At 38.3% G+C, this 25406-nt stretch overlaps 2 protein-coding genes across 12 annotated transcripts in view; one reads left to right on the top strand and one right to left on the bottom strand.

The window, feature by feature from the left end:
* The first annotated feature begins 208 nt into the window (after positions 1 to 208).
* MOK (MOK protein kinase) lies at positions 209 to 23885 on the top strand. 8 transcript variants are annotated; one of them, XM_081934133.1, is made up of 13 exons: positions 422 to 578; positions 9940 to 10049; positions 11093 to 11207; positions 11731 to 11820; positions 13741 to 13811; positions 14828 to 14906; positions 15223 to 15271; positions 17581 to 17759; positions 18662 to 18763; positions 19882 to 20055; positions 20318 to 20429; positions 23209 to 23412; positions 23498 to 23885. In XM_081934133.1, exons 2-13 carry the CDS (start codon positions 9983 to 9985, stop codon positions 23576 to 23578), a joined length of 1323 nt encoding a protein of 440 aa, XP_081790259.1. In that variant the 5' UTR covers positions 422 to 578; positions 9940 to 9982; the 3' UTR covers positions 23579 to 23885. The 8 variants fall into 8 exon arrangements, with proteins under 8 accessions (XP_081790260.1, XP_081790259.1, XP_081790262.1 ...); XM_081934134.1 differs by lacking the exons at positions 422 to 578; positions 9940 to 10049 and adding an exon at positions 209 to 326; XM_081934136.1 differs by lacking the exon at positions 9940 to 10049 and having other exon boundaries at positions 422 to 625.
* Positions 13827 to 25406, bottom strand: part of WDR20 (WD repeat domain 20) — a 68429-nt gene continuing 56849 nt past the window's right edge. The window contains exons 5-6 of one of the 4 annotated variants that reach the window (XM_081934129.1): positions 15195 to 15251; positions 13827 to 14103 (exon numbers count right to left, since the gene is read on the bottom strand). In XM_081934129.1, the coding sequence (XP_081790255.1) occupies positions 14083 to 14103; positions 15195 to 15251 (78 nt within the window). In that variant the 3' untranslated portion in view covers positions 13827 to 14082. Of the gene's footprint in view, positions 14104 to 14134; positions 14671 to 15194; positions 15252 to 25406 lie in introns of those variants that run through there. The other 3 variants (XM_081934131.1, XM_081934128.1, XM_081934130.1) reach the window with 3 other exon arrangements.

Consider the following 25406-nt stretch of genomic DNA (forward strand, 5'->3'; position numbering starts at 1 on the left):
TAGTTCACTATTTAATGGGCGGCTGGAACAGGGCTTATTCTCAGGGAAAAAACATATTCAAGTCTGTTGCCTCCGTAACTAAGAACAATGGCGGATTTCGCCCTAACAGAAAAACCCATACTGTACTGCATACGAGCACTCGGCACAGGAAGGACGACTGTTAGAGACCCTCCTGAGGCAGTCGTAACGACTGAGGATGCGCAAAGCCGAGAGGGGCTGAAAGCCGGCGGGCGAGGAGTAAATTGACACTCCGCATGCGCGATCCTGAAAGCCCGCAAACATGAATCCTGCCCTTCGCCTGCCGCAGTCAATAGGAGAGGGCGGAGGTTAGTAACTGCGCTTGCGCCACTCTGTCAGAGGCCGCGCAGCTGCGAGGGTGGGGCTAGGTCGTTTTCCCGGGTTGAGGTGCTTGACGCTCTGGGGTTGCCAGGGTGACGGGAATACAACATGGCGCGCTGACAAGTTCTGTCGTGGGGAGGGGGTCTGGCGGTTCAGAGAGGACCCATGCCCTCGACCCCCCCTCCCCACCCCTTGACCTGGCGGGAACCTGCGGGAGAGGCGGGCTCGGAGGATGAACAGTAAGGGAGGAGGCGCAGTGGTGGTTCGCGGCACGTGGTGGAAATAGGTCGGAAACGGCGCGCGGGGAGACGACGGCTTGGGGAGGGGGGGCGTGCGTAGAATTTCTGTTGAGGAAAAGTGGGGGAGGGGAGACGCCGCAACCCCTTCCTTTCTCATAGATGGGGCGTCTACTCGGAGAGGGAAAGAGAGAAGCAGCCTTTAGCACTTGGCATATTTGGTTGGGGTTCGTTGACTGTGTGGAGATTCCACCAGGGCGTCCTGTTGGGATTGGGGCCAAGGACCCGCAGTCGAGGCCACGGGATTGGGGGCCCTGGTTGGACAGAAGCGTTACCAATTCGCCTGCCCTATTCCTGCCGCTATTGCACTCGGCGGGAGGGATTTCACAGGGAGGTGCCAAGTATGGCAGAGCGGCCCCCGGCGGGTCTCGGAATCGTAGGATGGAACCCCCTGGGCTGGGCAAAAACGAGCTCAGGTACCGTGGCTGACCCGCTCCAGCCACTCTTGATAGGGGCTTCTATATGGCTCCCAACAGTAAGAAGTGTGTCGATGGGTTTTTAGCGTTTTTGCATTTTTATTTCAGTTCTTTACATAATACAGCTTACCTCAAAAGGGATAACCAAATAAGAGTGTACAGTGTCCTTCAGCCTTTCCCAAACCAAACTTGAATGGATAATTACTGTTATCATCTCTGCTCCAAGACATTTTGGACAACATGGTGAACTGGATGAAATGGTCCGTGAAAGATCAAGCCACAGTAAATGTGCAGGCTGTATTCCACCCTAAGCACTCTTCCTGTGTTACTAGCCAAGGCGTTCAGTTTGTCTTCTTTTTGCAAGCTGCTTCTTTGGGCATAGTTTTCACTGAACTCAGAAATGGAAAGGAAGTACTCGGTTGTTAGAATCTGTTCCTTAAAGCTGAACAAGGAAATCCTTTGAGGGCTAGAGGCTGTTTAGAGGCAGTAAAAACTACAGCAGATTAAAACGGGAAATATATAGCTTTTGGGTGGATGTGAAATTTCAGGAGGGTGTGTTGGGAGATTCTGTTTATTAGATGCAAAAAAATCTATTTTAAGGAATGTGTTATTGTTTTCATTTCTTGTCTCAAAAATGCACCATCAGTTTTCAGTAACTGCAGTCAGGGGCTTTTATTGTTTTTATCTTGCCAATATCTGTCTTGTCAATCTGTGTATGTATATTAGCTCAAGATAGTCTCCTGTTTTCCCCACAAACATTAAAATGGTTTGGGGGGCCACATGTTGCCCTTTCTTGCTCTAATAGTTTATTCATATCTGTAAAAACAAGAAGCTAGCAACTTTAGAGGAATCCTATCAGTTAAAGTACATGTTTCTGTATACTGTGTATAAATTTCTGCAACAGTTTTTTAATATCCTATTATAGAATTTGAAATAGCCTGACTAGGAAAAATCTCTGCTTTAAGTCTGTTGAGCAGATGATTAATGCTCTCATACATATACATACACTAATGTGAAAATGATCACATGCATAGATGTTAAGATCGGACATCCAGCCCTTGGTTATCAATGTGACTAAGTGGAGCAAGTGGCTAGTTTTACGTTTCTGGGTGTTATCATAAAAGAGGAACTGACCTGGGGCGCTCATGTTGCAGCACTGGTCAAAAGGGCCCTGCAGAGATTATACTACCTGAGACTTCTCAGGGAACAACTGAATGAAAAACTGCTGCTGACCTCCTACTGCTGCACCATAGAGAATATTTTAACTTACTGCACTTGTGTATGGTTTGCCAATTGCAGTGGCAGATAGGACAGCACTCCAGAGGATCAACATCATTGCCCAAAGGATCATTGGTTGCCCTCTCCACTCTTTGGAAGGGCTTTATAGTTCCCGCTGCCTTAAGAAAGTTCAAAACATTCTTAAAGATCCATCTCATTACTGACACCCTTTTTTTGAACTATTACCATCTGACAGACAGTACAGGACAATAAAAACAAGGACAAATAGGCTGAAAAACAGGTTCTATCCCAGAGCAGTAACTATATTGAATTCTACTGTATAGTGCAATATTAATGCAATATTAGGGCGTTTTCAATTCAATGTATAGAATGTTAAGGATGTGTGTTTTTGTTTTATTTTTATGTAGAATATACACTGAAGATGGCATTTAATTTTGTTGTACGATGTTGTGCAATGCCAAAGTAAAGTAAACTAACTAAGCAAATGTTAAGACAGTGATGTAGAAATAAGGGATGGAGTAATCTTTTTATAGTTAGAATTTATATAATCTATAAATAAAATAATTTATATTTATATTAATTGAATAAAATAAAGGATAAAAGTATACACAAATAAATCATAGGCTCCACTGGAATAATCTGTTTAGGCCAAGTCTACTTCTTGTGTAGTGCATTCCCTGACAGATAGTTGCCCAGCCTGCAATTTGATACATTCAATAAAGATCAACCTTGTTTTAATAATTGGTACTTGAGCTTCTTTTGTAATAAGCTCCTGATAGTCAGAAATTACTTTAATATTCCCCATTGTTTTTTTCTCAAAACTAAACATATCCAATTCCCTCAGTCTCTCATAAAACTTAAGTTCCCAGTTCCAGTGATAAATCATTTTGTTGAAACAGGAAAAAGCAGAAGGTTTATATTACCATAGGAGAGATAGTAAAGGTGACGTGATAATGCTGTATATCGCTTGTAAGAATGGTAAGAATGGTAAATAAACTAGAGTCAGTGCCTGGAATAATAGAGGTATATAGGCAAGCTATGAAATTTCATTTTAACATATGCCGTTTAGTGTATATTCAAAGTGACAATAAAGTTATTCTAATCAAATCTAAGATCCATAGGCACCTCTTTGAAATGTTTAGGCTTGCTTCTGCCCTCAATCACTGAAAATCTTTAATTTCCAAGTTATGTTGAGACAGAAAACAAACAAAATTGGAGTAAGCCTTCATCTATATATGTTTGTGTGTGTACACAAATAAAAACATCTAGTAACCACCCAAAGCCTGGAAAATGTAGAAAGTATGGCTCCATCCACTTCTTTGATAGATAATAATACTGGAAAGTTTGTGAATCCTTTCGAATTTTCAACATATCTGCATAAATATGATCTAAAATATGATCTGTTCCCACAAATCCTAAAACTAGATGGAAAATGCAGTTAAACAAATGAATCAAAAACATTGAGGAAAAATTGATCCAAAGCTATATATTTGCACATGGTAAAAGTATATAAACCGCTAAAAGTATCCGTTGATTTGAAGGAATAATTAGAAAAGGTTTTCAAAGAGTTTGGACTTTACCAATTACTGTTAAATAGATTGTTTAGAAATGGGAAAATCAACACCATTATTACCCTCCCCAGAAATGATTGACAAGCAAGAGCAAGGTGTATAATCCTCCATGAGGTCTCAGCCCCAGGAAAACATCTAAGGCTTCTCTTGTATTGGTGAATGCCAGCATTCATGAGACCACCACTAAGAGAACATTAACAATAACACTGAATATGGCAGGATTGCAAAAAGAAAACCGCTACATCGCAAAACAATATTGTTGTCAAGGTTCAGTTTGCAAAAGACCACATGGCTTTTGGAAGAGTGTTCTCTGGATGGATGAGAGCTTTTAGGTTTGAATGAAAAGCATATTTGCTGAAAGGAATATACTACATTTCAGCATAAGACCATCCCATCTGTGAGAGATGGTGAGGGCAATATATTTTGAGCTTGCTTTGCTGTCTCTGGACCATGGCAGCTTGCCATCATTGATGGAACTATGAATTTTGAATTACACCAGCAAATTCTACAGGAAAAGGTCACTTTCTGGTGACTTTGGGGATAACTGGCACCAGAATACTCCACAGGGAGGTGGAGCCAATTCAAGCAATATCAGCAAATAGCCCAAGCCTGTAAAGATGAAGTGAGGAAAGCTAAGGCTCACAATGAAGAAAGGCTTGCCACAAAAGTAAAAAATAACAAAAAAAGCTTCTTCCAACATGTTAAAAACAAGAAAGGAGTTAAGGAAACAATTGCTGGGAGAAAGTGGCAAGAAGGTGACAAGCAACAGGGAGAAAGCAGACCTATTTAACTCATGTTTTGCATCTGTCTTTACACAAAGGGATAAAACAGTCCAATCTATCAAAAACAGCACCACAAAAATCAGATTAGGAACACAAGTTGAAATAGGGAAGAAAATGGTAAGTGAGCACCTGTCTACCCTAGACAAGTTCAAATCACCAGGACCGGATGGATTACACCCCAGGGTTCTGAAGGAACTGGCAGACGAGATCTCAGAACCACTGAACCACTTTCAGAGATCCTGGAGCACCAGGGAACTACCAGAGGACTAGAAAAGAGCTGATGTGGTTCCCATCTTCAAAAAGGGGAATAAAACAGATCCAGGAAACTAAAGACCTATCAGCCTGACCTCAATACCAGGAAAGATTCTGGAAAAGATCATCAAGCAACGAATTAGCGAACACCTAGAAGCAAACAAAGTAATAGCCAAAAGCCAACATGGGTTTGTCAAAAACAGATCCTGCCAGACTAATCTTATTGCATTCTTTGACAAAGTGACAAAATTAGTGAACCAGAGGAATGCCGTCGATATAGTTTACTTGGACTTCAGTAAGGCATTTGATGAGGTAGACCATACTACTAGATAAAGTAGAAGAATGTGGGTTGGACAGCATCACCACCAGATGGATTCGTAACTGGCTGACCAACCCCACTCAACGTGTAGTCCTCAATGGAACTGCATCTACATGGAGGGAGGTATGCAGTGGAGTACCCCAAGGCTCTGTTTTGGGCCCAGTACTCTTCAACATCTTCATCAATGATTTGGATGAGGAAATAAATGGGGAACTCATCAAATTTGCAGATGACACCAAGCTGCCAGGAATAGCCAACACTCCAGAAGATAGGCTAAAGATACAGAAGGATCTTGACAAACTTGAACATTGGGCACTATCTAATAAAATGAAATTCAATGGTGAAAAGAGTAAGGTTCGACATTTAGGCCACAAAAACGAAATGCACAGGTACAGTATAGGTGGTACCTTGCTCAACAGTAGTAACTGTGAAAGGGACCTTGGAGTCCTAGTGGACAACCATTTAAATATGAGCCAGCAGTGTGCAGCAGCTGCCAAAAAGCCAACACAGTTCTAGGCTGCATCAACAGAGAGATAGAATCAAAATCACGTGAAGTGTTAATACCACTTTATAATGCCTTGGTAAGGCCACACTTGGAATACTGCATTCAGTTTTGGTCACCACAATGTAAAAAAGATGTGGAGACTCGAGAAAGAGTGCAGAGAAGAGCAACAAAGATGATTAGGGGATTGGAGACTAAAACATATGAAGAACGGTTGCAGGAAATGGGTATGTCTAGTTTAATAGAAAGAAGGACTAGGGGAGACATGATAGCAGTGTTCCAATATCTCAGGGGTTGCCACAAAGAAGAAGGAGTCAAACTATTTTCCAAGGCACCTGAGGGTAGAACAAGAAGCAATGGGTGGAAACTAATCAAGGAGAGAAGCAACTTAGAACTGAGGAGAAATTTCCTGACAGTTAGAACAATTAATCAGTGGAACAGCTTGCCTCCAGAAGTTGTGAATGCCCCAACACTGGAAGTCTTTAAGAAGATGTTGGATAGCCATTTGCCTGAAACGGTATAGGGTTTCCTGCCTAGGCAGTGGGTTGGACTAGAAGACCTCCAAGGTCCCTTCCAACTCTGCTATTGTATTGTATTGAATCTGTAAGCTGAAGCTCAAGAAAAAGTAGTTATCGAAAGTCTCTATAACCCTGTTAAAATGCCAGGTTTCTAAAATGTAAAAAAATAGGACCAAGAGAAATCACTTCAGAATTCTTTCCACCTTTTAATACCATATAATATGTAAGCTGTACAATTCAGTTGAAAAACAAACTAAATCTTTTTTGGGGGGGAATCACAATAAAATCTTATAATGACATGGTTGCATAAAGTTGCACACCCTTAAACTAATACTTTGTTAAAGCACCTTTTGATTTTTATGACAGCATTCAGTCTTTTGGGGTAGGAGCCTATCAGCATGGCACATCTTGCCTGGGGATCTTTGCCTACTCTTCCTTGCAAAAGTGCTGCAGATCTTTCAGATTGTGAGGGCATCTCCAGTGCACAACCCTCTTCAGGTCACCCTATGGATTTTCACTTGGATTGAGATCCGGACTCCGGTTGGGCCATTCCAAAACTTTGATCTTCTTCTGGTATTTCTTTGATTTTTCTTTTGTTGATTTGGAGGTATGCTTTGGGTCATTGTATTAAAAGGTGAAATCTTCAGCCTTTTAGCAGAGGCCTGAAGGTTTTAACAGGGGTATGTAGACTATGTAGATCTAGTGTAGGTCATATAGCAAGACAACAACTCCAAACATATGATAAAAATGGTTGAAGCAAAAGTTTTGAATGGGCAAGAAAAGTCTAACTTTAATCCTATAAAAATACAGTGGAATAACCTGAAGCAGACATCTCATGCAAGGAAACCTACCAACCTCCCTGAGTTGAAGATGTTGTATAAGGAGGAATGGCCTAAAATCTCCCCAAGCTGTTGTTCAAGACTCATCAAAAATTATTGTTTCTGCCCAAAGCAGGCACACCAGTTACTGAAAGCATAGTTTCACATACTTTTGCCACACACAAATATGTAATTTTGGATCATTTCTTTCAATAAATAAATGAACAAGTATAATGTTTTGAGTCATTTGTTTAATTAGATTCCCTTTATCTGGCTTTAGGTCTCTTTCTCTCTTCCTCCCCCCCCCCCCCACCGTGTGTGTGTATTTGAGTTCTATGGTTTTACATAGCAGGACATAGTAAAAATCATCTGGTCCTTAGCAGTTTTTAAAAGTAAGTAAAATACAACCTCAGATGAAGAACACCACATTACATATTACATTATGTCACTTATTTTACAAAGAGAAAGCCAAAATTAAGAAGCCATGTGTGGAAAACTAAATGTACCTTTATGATTCAATAGCTTGTAGAACCATCTTTAGCAGCAATAACTTGAAGTAATGGTTTTCTTATGACTGTATGAGTCTCACATCATTTTGGCCCACTCTTATTTACAACTTTGCTTCAATTCACTGCTGTTTAAGGGCACTTGTTTATGCCCAGCTCTCTTGAAATCCTGCCATAGCATTTCGGTTGGCTTGAGGTGCATTATGACTGGATATCTCCACTATGGTCTCGTCGGTCTAAAGGACAATGTACCAGAAATCTTATGATTTGTTCAGATGCAACTTTGGTAACCTAAGCCATGCTACCATGTTCTTTTTAGAGAGAAGCGCTTTTTCCTGGCAATGCTTCCAAACAAACCATACTTGTTCAGTCTTTTCTAATTGTACTGTCATGAATTTAACATTTAACATGCTAAGACCTATAGTGCAGTGTTGACGAACCTTTTTGGCACCGAGTGCAAGTGCGCATACCGGAAACCGGAAGAGTAGTTGCCTGGTGCGCATGTGCGTGCTGGCCATCTTGTCTTCTGGTTTCTGGCAGCATGCACCTGCGAAGACCAGCTGACATGCACGCCGAAAACCTTAAGATCATCTTTCCGGCGGAAACACATGCAGGAGCATGTGGAAACTGGAAGAGCAGCCCCCCGGCACGCATGCACACGCTGCGGAAATTATCTTCCGGTTTCTGGAGCACGCATGCGCATTGGCCAGCTGGTCTTCATGTGCACATTGCATCAGAAACAGAAAGACAAGGTGGCCGGCATGCCAGCACTCAGAAGAACAATGGGCGAAGGCTTAATTGCCCAGAGAGATGGCTTTGCGTGCACTTCCAGCATGCACACCATAGGTTCGCCATCATGGCTATAGAGTCTAAAATGTAACACTTGGCTTTTTTGCAGTTTCTCTGAATATTGCACAGTTTAACCTTGGGGTGAATTTACTGGGGCATTCACTCCTGGGGAAGGTTCAACCGTCTTGAATCTTTTCTACTTGCGAATAATCTTCCTCACTGTAGAATGATGGACTTTAAATTGTTTGGAAATTGACTTTTAGTGTTCCCCAGATAGATGGGCAGCAACAATTGCTTTTCTAAAATAATTGCTGATGTCTTTCTTCTTTGGCATCGTGTTGACACACACCTCGATGCTGGAGACCAGTAAAACTCCTAAAATAGGGCTGTCGAACTCCCAGCCCGTGGACTGGATGTGTCACGCACTGGCCATGTCCACACCCAGTTTAGTGAAGTGAAAAAAAGTCTCGATACATCACATAACGCCAATGTGACGATGTAAGTTTGACACCCCTGTCTTAAAACATTGTTTTTCATAGAGGTAGTCACATTGCTGATGATCAGTTGATCAGGAGCACTTGATTAGCAATACCTGGCTGCTACCTAGCCTCTTCATACCTGTGGAAGCAGTAAGGGTGTACAGATAGTCCTCACATTATGATCACAGCTGAGCCTAAAATTTATGTTGCTAAGTGAAACATTTGTTAAGTGGGTTTGTCACATTTTATGACTTTTCTTGCCACATTTGTTAAGTGAATCACTGTTAAGTGAATGTGGTTTCCCCATTGACTTTGATTGTCAGGTCACACAAGGTGATCACATGCCCTCAGGATACTGCAACCGTCATAAATATGGATCAGTTGTCAAGCATCCACATGTAAATCACACGAACATTGGGATTCTACAATGGTCCTAAGTGTGAAAAATGATCATAAGTCACTTATTTCAGTGCTGTTGTAACTTTGAAGTCCCTAAGTGAAGTGTTGTAAGTTGAGGACTACCTGTAATTAGTTTTTCACACATAGCTTCTCTATTTTGGCTATAAAATAAATAACGTAATGTCATGTGCTGTTCATCTGAGGTTGTATTTACCTACTTTTAAGAACTGCTAAGGACCAGATGATTTTTACTATGTCCTGATACATAAAACCATACAACTCAGAGAGGGTGTACTTTCTTTTTCACATGACCATACATATGAGTACTTAACTGTGTATACTATGAACACAGTCTTTTGATTCCTTTTCATTTTAACTCTTCATATAGGAAAAATTTTTTTATCAACAAAACAAATTCCTATTATACAATAGCTGACTTTAACATAGACAAAGATTGTGGTTGAATAAAAATGAGGAATTCAAATCATAAACACTGGATGTTTTACATAAAGTAATTGTAGGTTGGACTAGAAAACTTCCAAGGTTTCCAACCCTTTGATTATATGATACTATAAACAAATCATAAATGAAGTTTCCTTCACTGTAGAATATGATACTTTTTTAAAACATGAAACATGACAATGGTTAGGGGAAAGTCTTATTTAATATAATGAGTTACTAGTACAATTATATTGGAAATGCTTCTCTTTACAGCTAGATGCAGTCTGAAGAAGTTAATTCTCACAGAAGTTAGGCAATGGAGAATTCTAGGAAGTGCTGTAGAAGTGATATGTATGGGAGAAGACAAATTTTAGAGCAGAAAGGTATATATAAAAATAGTCAGAATTGGGTGAGTTTCCAGATGTATAACTCAGCAGAAAAGTAAAAAAAAGTGAACGAGTGATGGATCAATGTATCTAGAAAAATATTGTTTGTGGGCCTATAACACATAGATTATTTTGATTCATAAGTTATTCTTGTTCATATAGAATAACATTAGAATTAAGCTCTTCAAATTTACATGCTTGGAACATTATGACATGATAATTGATAATGCCCTAAGAAATGGTAAATTGTATGTAAGTATAAAAACATTCCATTTTAATGATGGTATTGATAAATATATGTATGTATGTATGTATGTATGTATGTATGTATGTATGTATGTATATGTATTTGTGTTACAACCCCTGGTATGCCCAAATTATCAGCACAAATACAACACACACACACACACACACACACACACACACACACACACACATATATATATATATATATATATATATATATATATATATATATATATATATATAAATTTATATCTAGTGAAGTGAAATCAACAAACTTTGGTTTCTAAAAACGAAACTAAATCTTACATGGATTTTATCCTGCAGATTATCTCAAGACCAGTGGTGGGTTTCCATTTTTTTTACTACTTGTTCGCTCGTACGACATTTGTGCGCATGCGCAGAAGCATACAGGTGGGTGGGCGGACCCTACCATTGCCACCACTGCTAGTTCACCCGATCCAGGCCAAACCAGGAGCAACCCACCTCTGCTCATGACCATAAGCATGTGAGATGTAGTTGATAGAAAACACTTAAATGTTATTTTAGCAAACACAAATAGAATTTCTCATATAATTCTCAATAAATTGCACTGGTATAATCCTTTCCCAGTGCAGATATGTGAACCTTAATTTAAACAACTACAGTGAAAATATGGGAAGATATACAGTATATTTGGTGAGGAAACAAGTGTGCTGTTAGAATAAGTAAACTACAATTATGAACATGTTTGATGAAGCAGAATTTAAATATATAAATTTACCTTCTAGTTTATTGTCCCAATGTAATCTTTTTAGAATACAAAACAATTGGTAAAATTGGAGAGGGAACATTTTCTGATGTTCTGAAGGTACAGAGTCTAAACAATGGACGTTGCTATGCTTGTAAACAAATGAAACAGCATTTTGAAAGGTAAAGTCTGATTCTTTTCCATTTTAATTTCTTGTTTAGCTTCAGTATATAAATGTTTTGTTTAAATCTCTATTGTCAAAAGTTGATTTTAATCCCATTTTTGTAAATGCATATGTAAAATCTAGCTGCCTTTGGACATCAAGATTGTTTTTCCTGACATGTCTTATTGGCCTTAAGTAATGTGTGTTCAAACTAGTAATTCTTGATGCTAGCATACCCTAAAGTGTAGAGTAATACAGCATTGCACAGATTTGAAATTTCCTTCTTAAGAGCACATAATCTTTCAATGACAGGGAAGTTTGTACTATACCATTTTATATGCCACTATGTAAGAAAACATGTCACTTGCAAGTAGTATCTCATACAGTACTCATACAGAAGAGAGCCATGAAATATCACACCGCAGCCAGGCAAGCTGACAACATGCTGCAAGAGACTATTATACCATATGCTTTGTGGGATTCAGGAAAATATTTTCAACAACGTGTAAATGACAGTTGTTTCATCTAATCTTTTCTACTAGCATTGACCATGTGAATAACCTGAGAGAAATTCAAGCATTAAGGCGATTGAATCCACATCCAAATATCCTTACATTGCATGAAGTGATTTTGTAAGTGATGCAGGCTTTTTTTATTCCCGTTCTGTACCATTCATATTGATCACCAGATATTTTATATAAGTGTTCAATTACTATTTATCAAACAAATCTCATTCTGATTATTTTGAAAGAGGAACCTTTCACTATAGGATGAGATTTTGACATTTCTTGCACCTTTTCTCAAGTTGACAGCAAGTAAGGAGTAGGTTGTGTGGACTACTAAACTTTGGAACTTAATATGAATTGAATAATATATCTTTATGTAGTCATTGAGCCATCGTTTTGTTCTATTGACAGTATGTGACATACATCAATCTCAGGACTGATCTGGCAATCTATAAAGACTTTAAAAATCACATTAGTTTTATTCTATGTTCATAATTGGCCTCTGACAATACTAATGGTATTGAGGCAGAAACACAAGAAAAATGCAGGGGCTCAAGAATTGAAGTGTTTAAATGGCAATGTGTAGAATCCAATCTCATTCCCGTAGGTATTGATTTGAGATTTTTGCAGTGGGGGATTACTTGAGGATGACACATATTATGTTCATTATGTCCTATGAAAAATCATATCTGGTCACCTGCCTAATGGAGATGATCAGTTGATAATAAGGAATATTCTGAACATGCTAATGTATTTTGTTACCATGAAAAAGAAATCTCACAATCCTCAAAAATCCTCACTACACATTTTGCCAGACAACTGTTCTATTTAACCATTTCTGATGAGAGAAAATATAATATAGATATTTTTATTTTAAAAAAGATAATTTTTGAAGGCACCAATACCAAGGTTCAGTGACTTCTGTGGCAGCAGGAGTGGGGGAAGACAAGCCCTTGGCCCTTTTGTATACATGTCATATTGTTGCATGCGTATTCAAAAGGAGCAGATCTTGTGGAACAATACTGCTTTCATCATTTTGATAAAAGCAGCAGAATCTTGCAGAGGTCTATATCCAGTTCTCAGGGAGAAAGTCTTTTATAGAGCAAAGTAATTTCCTCTCCTATTGCAGAAAGTTGTAGTTCACTAACAGCATGTAGAATTGTATCAAGTTTAATTTTGACTTGTCCAGTTAGTTATTTGTCAAGTTCCAGAAAGATCCCCATCTGTGACCACAGAATTGGTCAAGATGGGTTATGATCTGATGTTATAAGGCATATCTGTGTGTTCATAAGTTATTCTGTTGCTTTCTTAAAATCTAACTATAGCTGATTGTGGCAGGCAAAAAAAATGTTCACATTTTGCTTTTTAAAGAATGTTAGTTCCAATTAAATAAAATATATGCAGGTACTGTATGGATTTAATTTTGATTATCATGTGCATAAGGGTGAGCAATTTGTAAGTCACGTGCAATTATCCCCATTATTACTATCATAGTGATAAAGAGGGATGATTTTCCTCCCCACAATTGTCATTCAGTATCCATTTATTAGACGTTTTTTTTATTATTGAGAAACTGATTGAGCAGTGTAGCAAAGCTGCATGAGTATGAATCTCCTGGAAACCCTTATTGCCTAGAACATTTGATTTCTGATTTTCTGTAAAAAAAATGCTGGGGAAGTTGGTAAACAATTTTAATGAGGAAGGTGATTTTTAAAGATAGTCATCCTCATAAGCCTTCTCCGATATAATCTTTTTCAGAATCATGAAAGATGAGATGGCGAAATGAACTTGATTTTCCCTTTCTTCTTCAGCAATTTTGAGCCAGTATGCATAATGATAAAAAGCTTGCTCATCTCTAGAATGGCATCACTGTTCTATTTAACATACAGTGCTTCTTTCCTGCATATGTAAAAACTAATGAAAAATATAGAAAACTAATAATAGTAGAACCACTTTTAAAAAATAATTGAAAAATCTGTCCCATTCTTTAAGTGCTTATACAACTTATTCTTCTTTCATATAATTCCATTAAAATCCACTTTTTAGTGACAAGAAAGCTGGTGCTGTTGCATTAATATGTGAACTTATGGACATGAATATTTATGAATTGATCAAAGGTATGTAGCATATACAATAAAATGTCTCAAGCAATTTTTTTCGCAAGTGAGACAGATGCATGTTTAGTTTAACCAAATATTAAGTAAGACTGTTGCATGTTGATAAAAGATGTGTTTTACTTGCAGTTATGGAAAAACCTTCAGAATAGCGTGGATGTACAAAGAATCTCTTTCTGGTGGAAGTTGATCTCCTTCAGAATAAGTTAAGGCAGAGAGAGGTTTTGGAATATAGGGAAAGTATCTCCATGATTATATATATTGAAAGAGAATGCTATCCTAAAGAGGGGCCAGTCTGCAAGAAAATTTAAGAAGGAGAACATAGTTCATTAATCACTGCATATATTTGCTGTATTAAGAATTGTTAAATCTATGCCCCACCCTTATCATCAACCAAAGCCAAGGCTAGTCAGTCAAAGATGACAATTGTATATCAATAACTGGAAAGCTACTACTTCATTGTGATACAAAATTGCTATCTCTGTTATAGCAATTGTATATAAAATGAGGGTTTATTCTGCTTCCAAATACTCATGATTCAAAAATAATCACTGCACGAAATATAAAAGCTTGAGTCCTGTTCTAAATTTTTCAGATTACAATAGAAAGCCATTGCAATTGATATATGACTAGTAGCATATAGTCTAAAGGGCAGCCTAGCCTACTGTGTTTCATATCAGTTGCGATTTGCAAATTCTTTTTAGAGGTAGCCTTATAAAGGACACATTGTAGGAATCTAACCTTAACAGTGATTAAGATATGAGTCCAGTAGCCAGTTCTGTCTTTTTAGGAAAACATACCAATGGTGCATCCCCTGAAGGTGGACAAGGTGCTCTGAACAGAGCAGCTTTGAATATCCTGGCTAAGTTAGAGGACATGGTTATAGGTATAGATAAACTATTTTATAACTAGATATAAAAATCAGTTAATTAGTCAAAATCATTGCAAGCTGTTTTTATACTAAAGTGATCTTTATTTTTTTTTAAAAAAACCTACTAAACTTGATTTCCAAATTTCAGGAAGGAAAAAACCATTGCCTGAAAAGAAACTAACAAATTATATGTACCAGTTATGCAAATCGCTTGATCATATACACAGGTAGGAAAGCTTTTTTTACTTATTTGCTTGCAAATAAGAGTTTGGATATTTAAGTGGGCTGGAATCTGTAGACTTTCATTCATGTATCTAATGTATATAAAGATGCCATGGGCTTTGACTAGCTTTTCTTTTCTAGTTGTCACCTCTTCTCAGGAATATCTTCAGAACTTTATGGATAATTTGGGGGGGATGGGTGCAACAACTTATATTGAAACTAAGGAGTGGGCTCGAGTTCCCCCCAGGGATATGTGGCTTTCTGCACCACAGCCTTAATATAAAAATACTTACCTTTCCTTTGATTTTTATCTTGATGCAGAAATGGAATATTTCACAGAGATGTGAAACCTGAAAACATATTAATAAAGGTAGGTTGTCTTTGATAATTTTAAAACAGGAGCAATATGAATGTACCAAAATTCTTACGTTTCAAAATATTTGTTCTAGGACTGGTATTTGAATCTGCATCCTAAGTCTATAGGAAAAAATACATTTCAACTTTCTGAAGATTAACTGTCAAATACTTGCTTTAGATCTAATATTGTCTTGCTTTTTAGCATCAGGTTTTATTATTATTCATGGAAAAAATATGTTTTTGGACAAGTCAGTCATTTTTGAAACAGGCTGTAAAAAATCACATTTGATTTTTCTTAAATAACTTGTGCTAGCAATTCTCTGAAGACTCAATGTTCAAAGATTTGACGGTAATTGAGACCAGAATTTCCATCGCTATTTATTTATTTATTTTATTTCTTAGATTTTTAGACCGCCCCTCTCCCAGAAAGGGACTCGGGGCGGTGTACAGTCAATACAATAAAATCGGTCATAATAATAAAATACATTTAAGATACATTTGGAGGGGGAGATAGGCTGTACTAAGAAATAAATATATTCTAATCCTAAAAACATCACAATTAAAACCCCAAACCCAATTAAAATAGAATAAATCCCCGGGAGGTGAAACTAAGAAAGTGCCAGGCCAGCTGATTGAAATAGGTGAGTCTTTAACTTTTGCCGGAAGGAACGGAGGTCGGTGGTAGTTCGAATGTCTGGGGGGAGGTCATTCCAGAGGGTTGGGCCCATCACAGAGAAGGATCTACTCCTAGGCGTTGCCCGCTGGCATTGCCTAGCAGACGGCACCAGGAGGAGCCCCTCCCTGTGTGAGCGGATAGGTCGCAGGGACGTGTGTGGTAGGATGCGATCCTGCAGATAGCTAGGTCCTATGCCATGGAGCGCTTTAAAGATGGTGATCAATACCTTGAAACGCACCCGAAAGGCCACAGGTAGCCAGTGCAGCTCGCGCAGGAGAGGTGTTACGTGGGAGTAACGTGTACTTCCCATAATAACCCGCGCGGCTGCATTCTGAACTAGCTGCAGTCTCCGGATGCGTCCCAAGGGAAGCCCCATGTAGAGGGCATTGCAGTAGTCCAGGCGAGACGTCACCAGCGCATGAGTGACCGTGCGCAGGGCACTCCGGTCCAGTAGGGGGCGCAATTGGCGCACCAGGCGGACCTGGTGGAACGCCCCCCTTGCCACGGCTGCCACATGGTCCTCCATTGACAGCCGGGCATCGAGGAGGACGCCCAAATTGCGCGCCCGCTCCACAGGGGACAGTTGTTCGCCCCCTATGGCCAGCGATGGAGTCAGCTGGCTGAACCGAGGTGCCGGTACCCACAGCCACTCGGTCTTGGAGGGGTTGAGTTTGAGTCTGTTGTCCCCCATCCAGACCCCGACGGCTTCCAAACACCGGGACATCACTTCGACAGCCTCGTTGGGGTGGTTTGGGGTTGAAATGCAGCTAAATGCTGCAGTTATGAAACATGACACAATGACTGCATCATTTAGCAACAGCATCCCAGCATTCCCTTTGGCTATCATTAAGTGAGGATTTCATGTGACCATGACTTGCAACTTCCTGCCAGCTTGCACAGGCAAAGTCAATGAGGAAGGAGACTGAAAGTTGCAAATTCCAGGCAGCTTGCAAGCAGGCTGGAGGGCAGGTGAGTACTATGGATTGGGAGGAGGGTTGCTGTGGTGACTGCATTTGAGTTGGGAAGAAGTTGCTACTGTGCCAGAGTAATGCATGCAGGCTGGTGTGCATGGATATAATCACATGGCCATGGAGGTAATGTGTTCCTGGAATTTTGAGGACCAGTCATAAGTACCATTTGTTCAGAGTCATTGCAACTTCAAATGGTTGCCGAATAACTGATCTTTAACAAAGAACTACCTGTATGTATGTTTATGGAGATTCTCAGTCATCCAGATTATGGTTGTTCCGAAGGTGCTTTTCCAAAAGGCAACTGGACTTTCTTGGAGTTTTTTTTCCTTTAAAATCGTTTCCCTTCTCATGCAGAACTGAAGAAACTCCTTGGATGAGAAGTGAAACATTTTCAAAGAAAAATTAAGGAAGTCCAGTTGCCCTTTGGAAAAGCATCTGGGACTACCTACATGTTATTTTCACAATTATTCCAAAGGCTGCTTTGTGGTCAAGGATTAAAAAATCAATTACAGCTCATTTAGACCGCTAAAAAAAAATAAGTCTTTTCTGTTAAAAAACAGAACAGCTGAGATGGATAAAGATTCCTTAATTTCATCTTGAAGTATTATTTGTACTTATTTGTAAATATCATTTTAATGCCTGATCATTTGAGATGCACAAATTGTCTTATTGTAGCAAGATCTTCTCAAGCTTGGAGATTTTGGATCCTGTAGGAGCATACATTCTAAGCAGCCGTATACAGAATATATTTCTACCCGCTGGTATAGGGCACCTGAATGTCTTCTTACAGATGGTTACTACACTTATAAAATGGACATCTGGAGTGCTGGCTGTGTGTTTTATGAAATTGCAAGGTAAGTTATTTATCAGAAGGAAAGTGGCTAAATTAAAAATAATAAAGAAATTCTTCTGAAGTATAGGCGTGTGCAGATATGAGATAGTAATAGGCTGTATTATGGAAAAATACAAATATAACTTTGGTTCAACAGTGAAACATACATGGAGAAAATTCCAGTTCAAATGTCTGCATTGCTAGTCGATGAATTGCATAATGGCACAGGGAAAGTCAATTAACACTTTGAAGATAGACTTAAATCTATCTCAATAAGAAAGATTTGGGTATTTGTTACTGTTTGCTAATTATTGCATTCTTATCCAGAATAGAACTTCATTGTTTTAACTGAGGGGTTTGTGATTCAGCTTAACATAAATGTGTATGGTACAGCAGCCCGGCTTCTGCATATCTGGATTTAGTCAATGGTTAGAAAAATGAACATCAGCACCTTACTGAATAAAGGAAAAATAATTTGAAATTGAGCTGAGAGTCCTAATGTGATATCCAGGCTTCAAGAACGGCTATGTTATCTAGCTGCAGACAATAGTAAACATGTCTCTAAGTAGGACCCTTGAGGCAAAACCATACCATGTGCATATTATATTGAATTTGGGGGATTATAGGCTTTAGCCAAAATAGTTCATTTCTAGCTGATGAAATATTTATGTTCTTAGGTAGCTACAGGCTGGATTGTACAGATAACATTTTTCATTAACGTTTTTCCCTTTTGATGCTTTTTTGCTTTTTTATTTTGAAAGATGTTATATAATGGGATTAATGACAATGTATTTGATTTTAAAAATACTATCTGCTGTAATGTTATTATTTAGTACCGAGGATGAACAGCTTTCTCATAATAAAAGCATAAGCTTGTCACAGAGATTGGTATTCATCACATTATCAATTATTTATTCTTCCCAGTTTCCACCCGCTTTTTCCTGGATCAAATGAATTGGACCAAATATCAAAAATCCACGATATCATAGGTACCCCTCCTAAGAAGATTCTTCATAAGTTCAAACAGTAAGTATAGTTTCCCTTGATATTCATGACTGCATTTTGTTTAAGTAAGGATGCTTAAAACTATATTAGAAGAGTGTGTTTATTACCTTACAGCTGACCATAGTCAAATCTTACAAAGCATATAGCCAGGGTCTACTTCAATGGTGGGTTTCCATTATTTTTACTACCGGTTTGCTCATGTGCGCATGACACTTCTGCGCATGCGCAGAAGTGCACAGCTGGGTGGGCAGAGCCTCCCACCACTACTACTACTACTGGTTCACCCGATCCAGGCCGAACCAGGAACAACCCACCTCTGGTCTACTTCTCAGAATTCAGAACCACAGTCACAACTATGTTATTTTCATGTCCTCTTTTCATAATGTATTAAGATTGTTTTATATTACTGTTCCCTTGGTGAGTGCTTCTAGCACTTTTTGCAAGTGTCATAGAATTTAAAAGCTATAGGAAGCCCCCTTTGCTATAAATTACTGTAACTTCTTCTGTATGTCTTTGGCGTTCACTAGAGCTTGAATTCTGTTAATTTTTTGAGACAAGCATAAATAATGTTCTTGGTAACGTGATGCAAGGGATTTCCCAGTCCTGCCTGCAGACCTGATATTTCTTATTGGTGGTTTACCCAAGTATTGAACAACTCTGTTTAGTTTTTCAAAATAAACTAAGATTATAAGTGCTGTCACTTAGTTGGGGTGCTGCTTTATAGACTTAATTAGCTTTACTGAATAACTTTTTAAGGGATGTTTATTATTAAATGTTCCTTTTATCCCAGGTCAACAGCTATCACCTGGATGAATGGAAGCAAAATTTAAAATTACTTTTAACTTCTCATGTTGAAGTGAGGGTAGTATCAAATGGATTTAAAGAAAACCACTGTGATGTTATGGCACCATAATACCAGTTGGCCAAATCATATTTGTGTTCTAAATTTGAGAAGCATTAAATTGTAATCATTTCATGACATAATCATACACATGTAATTTGCCCTATATGACTGACTACAGGGACAAATAATGCTTTAAAAATTGAAACTTCTATTTTAATTTCTTTTGTATTCTTTCAGTAACAATAAGGCTGACTCTGTTGACAGGAATCCATTTTCTTTCACTGGATTTATGCAGGTCAAGAGTGATGAGTTTTGATTTCCCCACCAGAAAAGGAAAAGGAATCTCTCCATTTATCCCTAACCTGTCCAATAAAAGCCTGACACTTATGTATGCAATGATACAGTATGATCCTGATGAGAGAATCTGTGCTCATGAAGCACTGCAACACCCTTATTTCAGAGAATTAAGGTAAGGGAATGTGAAATTATTTTGAATCAATATTCAGTTGAAAATGTATTGAGCCAGCTAAGTTTTAAAATAACTAAGATTGATAATTCTTGATCAATTAAGCTAATAATTTTAGTTAATACTTAGGTTTCAGTATTTAGCATTTGCATTTCAAGTCATTGTTTAATGTGTTTAAAGGAGGGAAGTGAGTGGTTTGATTGTCTAATTGATGGAAATATTTCAAAGGTCATATATGGGATTTTATCTGACTTACTCAAAACAGGTTAGCAGAGAAACAAGCTTTAACCATACACCGAAAAATGAGATTAGTAGAAAATCCATTAGAAAGGGATTCTCTTGGCTTGCGGCGTATTTCAAAGGAGGATCAAAGGCAGGTAATCTTTAAATCAAAGACTGAGTAATAATCCCATTTAATTATTGCCATTTTTGTTCACACAATTACAGAACAGCTCTATGTCAATTTTGTGCTTTAATTAATCATCCTACACATGTGAAACATGTTTCAGAATTCTGGTATCTATTCTAGAATTTTTAATGAATTTTTGCTGTTTTAACTATTGGATACCTAATTGTGATTTACAGGTTCAAAAAAGCTTTTTTTAAATTTATACCATTATCTCTTATGCATACAATACATGGAAAAGTATGATAGTTTAGTTTTAGATGTATATATGGCTCCTGACATTTTTAGTACCGTATTTTTCGCCCTATAAGACGCACTTTTTTACTCCAAAAAAGAGGGTGAAAATCTGGTTGCGTCTTATAGGCCGAATGTAGCCACCTGGGCAGTGGTGGGTTTCTGCTGGTTGGTCAATGAACCTGGAAGCCCCGCCCCTGTAACTCACTCGCAAGTCCATGGCATTTTTTTGCATCTGGGCTCGTCCTTCTTTTTAAGCAGGCAGCTATCAGAGAGAAGAAGGCAGCGCTTGTGCATCAATCCTCCCATTGAAAACAGCGATATTTTGCTAAGGGAGGCTAGTCCTTCTTTTTAAGCAGGATCTTTAAGCAGGCGATCTTTAAGGGAGAGATTCTCTCTCTTCCTCCCCCCCCCCCATTTCTCTCCCCCCTTTCCTTCCTCCTCCTTTTCCTCTTTCCCAGTTTTTCAAGCTGAGCCATTGGGGGACATCAGAGGGAGAGAGAGACGGATTGAAGGGTGCAAAGAGATGGGGGCCTCCCATTTTGAGAAGCCTCCCTTAGCAAAATATCGCTCAAAGGAGGAACTGGAGGATTCCCCACCCCACTCAGTGCTGTTTTCAATGGGAGGATTCCCCACCTCACTTTTTCCTTCCCAAAAGATCCCTGAGAGGAAGAAAGCAAGGATTCCCCACCCCACTCAGCGCTGTTTTCAATGGGAGGATTCCCCACCTCACTTTTTCCTTCCCAAAAGATCCCTGAGAGGAGGAAAGCAAGGATTCCCCACCCCACTCAGTGCTGTTTTCAATGGGAGGCTTTTCCCCCTCAGCTCTTTCACTTCCCAAAAGATCTCTAAGAGGGGGAAAGGGAGGATTCCTCACCCCACTCTGGCTCGGAGCCCATCTGCGGGGGGGGGAGGGATCCCCCTCGCGTTCCTCATCTTCCTGGATGGGCTGGTAAGGGGACAGAAAAGGTTGTTCTCCAGTTGGGACGGAGAGAGGGACAGACAGACAGAGACACACAGACACGCACACACACACACACACAGAGTGAGTGATTGAGTGAGTGACAGACAGACAGACAGACACACACACACACACACACGTACACACAGAGTGACAGACAGAGAGGAAGGGAGGAGAGAGAGTGAGAGACAGACAGACACACACATACAGAGTGACAGATGGAGGAGGGAGGAGAGAGAGAGACAGAGATACAGAGACAGACAGACAGACACACAGAAAGAATGACAGAAAGAGACAGAGAGGGGGGAGGGAGAGAGAGACAAAGAGCTACACACAGAGAGAGAGAGAGACAGACAGACACACAGAGAAACAGAAAGAGAGAGAAAGAGAAAGAAAGGTAGAAAGAATGAAAAAAGAAAAGAAAAAAAAAGAAAGTGGGAGAGAGAGATGAAAGAAACAAACAAAGAAAGAAAACTTATGACCACAATTGAGCCCAAAATTGAGTGGCAATTGAGCCCAAAAATCTTTTTTTTCTAGATTTTTCTCCTTTAAAATTGGGTGCGTCTTATATTCCGGAGCGTCTTATAGGGCGAAAAATACGGTAATTCTTCGAGGACATTCAAAATAGTGCTGGAATTAACTAGTCATATGCTTTTTCTGGAAATTATCCAATTTACATCTAAGTTCATGCAATCAATATATAATAAATTGTGGTGTGTTTGATTCTGCCAACTTCCCAGTTATTCTGGGAATATTAAGGTTATCAACAAATCTGTCCAATAATTCCCCAAGTTTATTTTAACTCATTCTCTACCCTCATCCCCCCCCACCAAAAAAACCCAGAATCATAATTGGAGAACAAAGTTAATTATGTTGCATTCCTATATTTTGTTGCAGAATTCTAGAAACACCAGATTTTAAACTAGCAGTACAAAGTTTCTAGGGTTTATCTAATTCTTTGTAAAATCTGGTGGATGTTCCTTGCCTTGTTTACACAACCAATTTCGTTGTGTTTATTTTGTACAATGACAATAAAGACTATACTATACACTCAAAGATAAATTTTTATGCCAATAGAAGAATAAGAAAGGAAGGAAATTGTTTCATTCTAAAGCTTAGATATCTTCTAAGGATAGATTCCAAGAAGACATCTTCTAAGGCTCAATTTTACAAATAAACCATCAGACTGTAAGCCAAACAAGTATCAACTTTCAACATATAAACCTTTGAAAATATGAAAATACTGGAATGTAACTTTTGGCTACTCTTTAAAAAATATATAGAATGTAATTGCTACCATTTAATCCTCTTCCCCTTTATTAAACTATATAAAGGCTTCCACTGGCACCATGCTTCCATATGATGAGAGATCATTCCAAAGGCAAGCTGCAATCTTCCCTAAGAAACATTTGAGTAGAACTTTACATATATTTGGGAGTAACTGCAGAGGTGGTAATATCTAACCATCCTAAAACATATGTGGGGTGATCAAACACTTTTAGCCTACATAACAGCATTATTTTTAAAAATTGAACTTGTATTTTTATTTTAAAAGAATTTTTTTAGGCAAGCCCAGGAGAATCCACTGGGACATCATGGACTTCCCAATGCAGTTGAGTTGCCAAAACTGACAGTTCCTGCTGTAACCAACTTGACTTCTTACCCTAATCCTTCATTTCAGTCAGTTTTTACCCTCCCAGCATCCAACAGACAAGTCCAGGTTTTGCAGCCTATAACATATTTTGGGACACATCGCAAGGTAATTCTGCCTTGCTTATTAGATTACATGCTATTTTGTACAAGTAGATTATAGCCCATTTTAACTTCTATTGTCTCATCAACAGTCTGAAAAACAGAAGGAATTTAAATCTCCTATGAAACAGTACCACCTGCCTGCTCTGGAAAGACGAGGTGGAAGATTTTGAAGGATCCAAACACTCATGAGCTGTCTGGGTTTTTTGAAACAGTACAGAAATGGCAAAAGTGCCTTATCACCTGAAATGCTGCAACAAGAAGCTACAACAATTGTTCTCTGGGACTTACCCATTTTTTTTTACAAGTGAACAATGTAACCACCAATTTTATAGCTCAGAATGCACTTTGATTTTTTTTAAAGGAGTTCTTTTTTTTTTTTTAGTTTTCTTCTATGGTGATCATATATTTAATGGTATTGCACTGGCAGGAGTGAATTGCTCCAACTTTTACATTACATGCTACACTGTTTATATATATACATATACATATACATATACATATACATATACATATATATATATATATATATATATATATATATATATATATATATATATATATATATATATATATATATATAATTTATTTCATTCAGGGGAGGGGTTCTATATAAAATTTCATTCAGGGGAGGGGTTCTACATGTGACCATAGGGATAGTCAGAGCCAATCTTCTTTATCATTTAGAAACTTCAAAATTTAAGTATAACCTAGTATAAAAATTTGCGTTCTGAAACAAATAATATAAATTAGCAGGTCTTTGTATGGATGGTGGATGAAAAAGATCAGTCATTACTCAATATTCTCTTGTATGGAAAACTATAAGTAGATGTATATTGTCACACTGGCATAGTTCAATGTAGAATGTTACACATTTGTTTTGAAAAGGCCATGTTTGAAATTCTTGTGCTGGAGGAAATAATCCACTCTAAAGGGCATTTAAGTTAGCTTTTATAGCTGTATCAGTAAAATAAATTTATTAAAGGACTAAGAAGATTTTTACAGGATTATTATGAGATCAAGTACCATGTCCTCTCACACAGAACTATCAAATAACATTACTCTGTAACAAGATAAAAAAATGATGTACTGGACTAGAGTAAAAATATTGATACTGTATAACAGTTGCACCTTAAATAACAGCCAAATAGCAATGCTTCAATAAAGTGGCAAAAAGATAGCTAAAACTGGACTATATCTTTGAGGAGGGAAACCACAATAGTAAAGTTTGCTTAAAAGCCACAAAAAGAACACAAATGTAATATAATACATAAAACAAGTCCTAAAACTGCTGTATTTTTCTTCCTATATGAAGGCAATCATTTGCTTGAGGATTCAGTAATCATGATAAATTGGTTGAATGAAATCTTGCCATTATTTATATTTCTGTACAAACGAAACTAAGGAAGGATTGAGATTTATTCTGAAGAATTTTCATGTTATTTCACAGAATCATTCAAGTTTTCAGGATAAGGTTTTCTTTTGGGAAGGATAGGAACTTAATTTGAAATTTAGAATTTGAAGAGCATTATTTTTTGCATCTGCATTTTGTAACTGGATGAATATTGTATCTAGTTTTAGTTGCCATGATATAAGATGTTGAGACTCTGAAGAGTGCAGAAAAGAGCAATAAAGATGCTTAGGAGACAGGAGGCTAAAACATATGAAGAACGGTTGCAGGAATTGAGTATGTCTAATTTAATGAAAAGAAGGACTGGGGTGACATGATAGCAGTGTTCCAATATTTAAGATGCTTCCAAAAAGCCCCTGAAGGCAGGACAAGAAGCAATGGGTGGAAACTAATCAAGGAGAGAAGCAACCTAGAACTAAGGAGAAATTTCCTGACAGAACAATTAATCAGTGGAACCACTTGCTTTCAGAAGTTGTGGAGTTCCAACACTGGACGTTTTTAAGAAGAGAAATGGACAACCATTTGTCTGAAATGGTACAGGGCAGTGATGACAAACCTTTTTCTTATGGCATGCCACAATTGTTGCGCAC

Source organism: Natrix helvetica, assembly GCF_964273705.1.
Source record: "Natrix helvetica genome assembly, chromosome: 1".
Taxonomy (NCBI): Eukaryota; Metazoa; Chordata; class Lepidosauria; order Squamata; family Natricidae; genus Natrix; species Natrix helvetica.